Source organism: Mastigoproctus giganteus, chromosome 9 (genome assembly GCF_048544385.1).
Source record: "Mastigoproctus giganteus isolate SK-2022 chromosome 9, ASM4854438v1, whole genome shotgun sequence".
Taxonomy (NCBI): Eukaryota; Metazoa; Arthropoda; class Arachnida; order Uropygi; family Thelyphonidae; genus Mastigoproctus; species Mastigoproctus giganteus.
In genome coordinates, this window is record NC_143583.1 from 50859609 (window position 1) to 50865608 (window position 6000).

The window sequence follows — 6000 nt, forward strand, 5'->3', positions numbered from 1 at the left end:
TCAGGGGCTTGAACCCTGGTCTAATCAAGGAGCGTGTGCTATTTCACTCCCGCTCCTGACCACTCAGCTACGGAGACCAGTTTGCTAATGTGTGTGACCAACTCACAAATTCCAGTCAATATCTGAGAAATTAAAATCCACCATTATAAGACTGATTTATGGCCCACTATTTCTCTGTACAGTTGTTCATTCTACCCATATGTATCATTAGGCCTATAACTCACTCCTACTCAATTTTGATTTCCCAGTGCTTATGTCACACCAAACTGACTCGGCACTGCACTGTCCAGCTATGTCGACTGGCTGTACTTCCTTGGATTCTGTGTTTCTTAACTAATAGCATAACCCCTCCTCCCTTCCTATCGTGTCTATCCTTTCTGTACACATTGTACTCTCCGAATTCCATTTTCTGCATTCCTTATATCTGTGTGACACCACGTCTCTGATATCCCAACAATATCTGGCTTTGATGTTTTGACGAACACCTCAAATTCATCAAATTTATTTACCAAACTCCTAACATTTTTGTACATGCAAGTATACATGCACCTGTTCCTGTCCTTAGCTAACCTAACGCAGCCCATGTATTTACTTGTTCTGCAATGACTCCCAGCAGTCTCTGAAATCCCCTGCACCTTGTTTTCCAGGCTATTGCTCATTCCAATAGAAGCAGTGCAAGAATCACTTTCACCTGCCAGCGGCTACTGTTGATCTATTAGTCCGTGTATCCTCCCTCCACCCAAGCTAGCAGTCTTCCGACTTGCCTAACACTGCCTTGATAGCATCAGCTTTTTTGTTGTTATTTTGGTTTTTAGGAGCATTAGCAACTAAGGCCATATTGCTCCGGGGATATACGGTGGTCATTCCCTGACCTTTCTGCATCCTCTGTATTTGGTGGTTATGGGCTCGAACCCCGGTCTAATCAAGAAGCGTGTGCATGCACTGCTGCTCCTGCCCACCTGGCTACGGAGGCGCCATATCATCAGCAAATATTCTTTCACTCTCTCTATTTAAGTGTATCCCATACCTGTAGAAGCAGTCTCTCCTGTTAACAAGCACAGACCAAGCTGTGAAAAATTTCTACCCCTTGACCCTTGCACAATCTCTCCAGGGCCGAATTGATCAACAAGGCTCTCGTCTTATACTTCGTCCTTTCGTGTCTTCAAATTCAACCCTAACTCACGGCTTTATTTCAACATTGACCTGTACTTGTTAAGTAATTCTGCCAGTGTCCTACTCTTAATATCATTAATGCCAACGTGTTCAACAATATCACCTTTTGTGCCCTTAAAAGATATCTGCTCTAAGTCATCAACCTTTGCCTCTGGCAGACATACTCTGCTGCTGTTCCAACTATCCTTTTTGCAGAATATGTTCCTCGTTTCCCTGACAATGGAGCCACCAACAACTACTAGTTCCTGTGGGACCAGCACATTTTACCTTGTAGCTGAATATAAATGAAAATCAATGGCATTGAAAGAATAATGAACATTAACTGCTAATATTTTAACTTGCATTATTTTGTAAGATAATTATATTTCAATGCGATAGTCCTTCAGCTGTGTTAAATACTCAAAAATAAATAGTTAGAAACTGTCTCTATATATATATTTGAATAACGTTCTACGTTATTCAAAATGTACGAATAATAATTCATTGAGTTTTAAAAGCTAATTAAATAGAAATTTAACGGTGCCCCCTCTGACGGGCACCAGGTCCAAATTTATGTGAAATATCACCAACAGAGATATAAACAACTACAAAAATAAACCAAAAAATAGACTGACCATTACGGCCCATCTCGACAGAGGCCCACAAGGCCAATAATGGTCAGGGAATCGCTGCATTTCGAACTCTAGACAAATCGCCGCAAAGGAGAATCGATCTTTCGATCGATTCTCCTTTGCGGCGGGTCAGCCACCCGATCCCCAGATTGAACCGCCAATGCATGGGAATTGAACAGCGGTGGTCCTGATGCAGCGAAAATTAAAAATAGAACAGATACAAGCACTCCAGTACAAAGCCACACTACTGACAAAAGTAATCTTAACCAGTTTATATAGACGAATAATGAACTAAGGTTTAATTTCGACTTTTTCCGCTCTTGTCTTGCCATACTGCTGGTATTATTTTATTTTAATCCGTATTCTAATTTATTTGTATGGTGTTATATATATATATATATATATATATATATATATATATATATATATATATATATATATATAACACAGATATGGCATGGCAGTATGATAAAAAATTGGAAGACAAATTCTTACATTAAAAGAATATATTGTTTGAAGAAACTTTCAAAATGTAGATCTCAGTACATATTGTTAAAGGGGTTAATGCATTCTGTTTTTCTTAATGGTACACGTAAGACCATGGCAATTAATTTGGTTTTTGTTATTTATACATTTTTATGTAATGTGAACATAAATTGTATTTTATTTGGTTATTTTAGGTTGTTCTGTCTTTTGCATTGTTTATATTGCACATGCTTGCAGTAGAATAAGTACTTCTATTGATGTACTGCAAACTCATATTTGAAAATAATGTTTAAATAACTTGAAACACTGGATATACTTTTTATTTAGAATTTCAGAAGATTGCAATGGCTACGGCAATTGGTTTTGCAATTATGGGATTCATTGGATTTTTTGTAAAGCTGATTCATATTCCAATTAACAACATCATTGTGTAAGTGTAATTTTATTTATATTTTTTTATTTTATTATTATTTTTTTTTTTTTTGTAGTAGAAAACAAATTTCTGAAAGTATTAAAATAATTATTCACATTTAACACAATATTTATTATCTAATTAGTCGCTTGAAGACACTGGTTTGTTTTCTTGTTTCTTGCTTTTTTATAGGATTATTTCATTGTTAAGATGTGAATGTGAAATAAAATATATCCATATGGATTAAAACAGAAGATTTTCCATGGAAGGAAACCTATTTCTTACCTCTTACTGATTTGGTTGGATGCTGTTACACAAGATTTAATCAAGTTCATTGAGTTTTGCAAAAAAGTTATTTTATTTAATGATAAATGTTTACATTGTAAATGCTTTTAAGTGTTCCATCATTTTTGATTGGAGTTCTTGAACTGGCTGAAATCATTTTACTTCATGTCTTATTTTAATTTTGAAAATAGCCAAAATTGCATGGTGCTAAATTAGGTGGGTGCAGCTCGCTCAGTGAGAATTGTGTGGAACAACTTAGTGCTCACTCACCTCATGTCCAAATCCTCGGTAAAAATGGCCTGAACCAAACCAAATGAGACATCTCAGCAGTAATTAATTGATGTTTTATCATTTTGGGTTTTTCACAGGCAAGAGCTTTCTTCATCTTCAGGCAAAATATTTCTCTTGCTGAACTTTAAAACTGCATAATTTTTTTTTTTTTTTTTTTTTGTTTCTTTTTTCAATCATAGTATCACCTATGTAAACTGTAGCAAATTTTTTTTATATGGGTTTCTGTTTCGTTGTTGACTTTCAAATATACAACAAACTTTGATATTTGAATATTCAAATTTTGTCATTTTCGGAACATGTGACAAATAAGAAAAGCAAGTGAAAAGCAAGCCTGCTCAGGTTGCTGAAAGACTGAATGAGTTTTGCATTTACATGTTAGGACTTCTTTAAGAAAGGCAATGTCAGACATTTTTTAAATTCTAACTGAATGGGATAGCTAAATGATTTTGTGGTAATTAAGTTGTAAGTGAAAGAGAAATTACTGAGGATGAACATAAAAGCACCTGGATTTATGGAATATATCCAATTAAATTAAGGGAATCAGCTAAGGAGGTTAGAATAAGAAAACTCTTAGCCTTAATTATGGGAGCATAATTATGTTAGCTTTACTTCTGGTCCAGGGAAAATAATGGAACCATTGATTAAAGAAGTAATGCGGAACCATCTTGACAGGAGTGCAGTTATAACTTGGAGTTGTTAATGGGCTCTCTTATATGACCAATTTGATTGGATAACGTGATGCAGTAACAAAGAAACTGGATGCAAAAAGTAATTTTGATCATATATTTGGATTTTGGGAAAGCTTTTAATACTGTTGCACATAAGACTGCTGTATAAATTTGAGCAGTGTGGCATTAAGGGCATGTTACTGCTATGGATAAAGGGATGGTTGAGTGGGAGAATACAGAGTAGTTATCAATGGACACTGCTCTATTTGGACTAATGTTAATGGAGTCCCCTAGGGTTCAGTGCTGGGCTTTTTGTTTTCTATATTTATTAATGATATTGATGAAGATATATTAGGCTTAATGTCTTGGTTTGTAGATGATACAAAACTTGACGGTGGTTAATGACAATAATGAATATATGCTACTGCAACAAGATCTAGAAAATTTAAGCAGACAGGCTGAGGATTGGCAGTTGAAGTTTAACGTTGACAAATGCAAGGTACTGCATATGGGTAGCTGTAATCCCAGATTAACATAATGTTTTTATACTACAATCAGCATAGTGGAAAATGAAAAGACCTGGGGGTAATTGTGCAGTCAGATATGAAGTTCTCTGAGCAGTACATATGGGCTGCCAGAACAGCTCATGGGGTTTTGTCAATGATATGAAGGAATTTTGCTAGCAATGATAAGGAGATGATTATCCTATTGTATAAGACAATGGTTAGATTGCATCTTGAGTACTGCTCACAGATCTGGTGTTCTCAATTTAGGAATGTGGGTCTGCTGAAACTGGTGCAGAGAAGGGCAATGAGATTGGTGAGAACAAAAGGCTGTTCTTATTGAGACAGACTTCACTTTTGCAAATTGCAGCATCTAAAGGCTAGGCACATGTGAGAAGAATTGATTGAGGCATTTAATGGATTGTGCAATCTCAGTGCCGATAGCATTCTTCCTCTTGCTTGCACTATGCACGTAAGGGGCTGAAATTACAGTTGAGAAAGGACAGTTGCAGAATAGATGTGCAGAAGTTTACCTTTAGCCAGAGGGTGATTTGTTGCTGGAACAAACCTCCATCTGTTGTGGAAGTGGATAATTTGAATAAACTGAAGGAAAAACTAGTAAACTATTGGAGGGGATGGACAGGTGATGTGGGAAAGTTTTTTTTTTTTTTTTTTTTTTTTTTTGTGTAAAAGCTAGTTTTCTTCTATCATTGGCTGTTACTAATGATATACTAATACTAACTGTTCATCCAAAACAGTTTTCTGCTATACTGATGTGGAAACTTGGGGTGTACATGCTCAAAAGTTGTAAGCCCCACTCAGTCTTTTAGCTGTGTATTCCTCAATTATACGATCATTTGCTGAATCTTTCAATGAAACCTTGTATAACTTCTGTAGTGAATAGTGGGTAGTTTTAAACCTCAGTGAAGTTTAGTTATAAATATGTTTTTGTTTTGTGTATGATTAATAGTTATCATTTGAATTGATTTTGATTTGAATTGAATGTTTGATTTGAATGTTTTTGTGAAACTAATATTGTCAGTTTTCTTTAATGGCAGCATTTATGATAGTGTATTTATCTTTTTTTTTTTTTTCCACTTTTCAGGGGTTCATGAAATGGACTGGATACTAACTTTCATTTACATTGCTGTCATAAACATATCACAGTATTCAAAAACCATAATTTTTAATGCAAGTGTAAATTGTAATAAAAATTTTTGAGAGTTTTGATCCACATTGAATTGCTTATTATCTGTTCTGTTATCAAAATATATTGTGTGTGAGCAAAAGAGAGAGAGAGAGAGAGAGAGAGAGAGAGAGAGAGAGAGAGAGAGAGTTTGTATTTTACTAATACTGTGCTTAATGTGAAAGATTCTATCATGTTTTATATTACACAGTAAAAATGTTTGTGAGAGTTTGGTTATTAAATGGGAATAGAATTATCCATATTTCATATTAAGCCATGTCTTAATACAAACCATGAGAAGATAGCGTTATCATCTTTGCCAGTAACTTTTTTTAAATTTATAGCATCACCAGAATCATTGAATCCGCTATACATTAAGCTATTG

The 6000-nt window shown here is 35.0% G+C and overlaps 1 protein-coding gene across 2 annotated transcripts in view; it reads left to right on the forward strand.

The window, feature by feature from the left end:
• LOC150080215 (protein transport protein Sec61 subunit gamma) overlaps positions 1-5665 on the forward strand; it is a 29988-nt gene extending 24323 nt beyond the window's left edge. The window contains exons 3-4 of one of the 2 annotated variants that reach the window (XM_090381023.1): positions 2598-2700; positions 5535-5665. In XM_090381023.1, coding sequence (XP_090237149.1) covers positions 2598-2700; positions 5535-5544 — 113 coding nt within the window. In that variant the 3' untranslated portion in view covers positions 5545-5665. Of the gene's footprint in view, positions 1-2597; positions 2705-5534 lie in introns of those variants that run through there. The other variant, XM_090381024.1, reaches the window with a different exon arrangement.
• Positions 5666-6000: the final 335 nt, after the last annotated feature.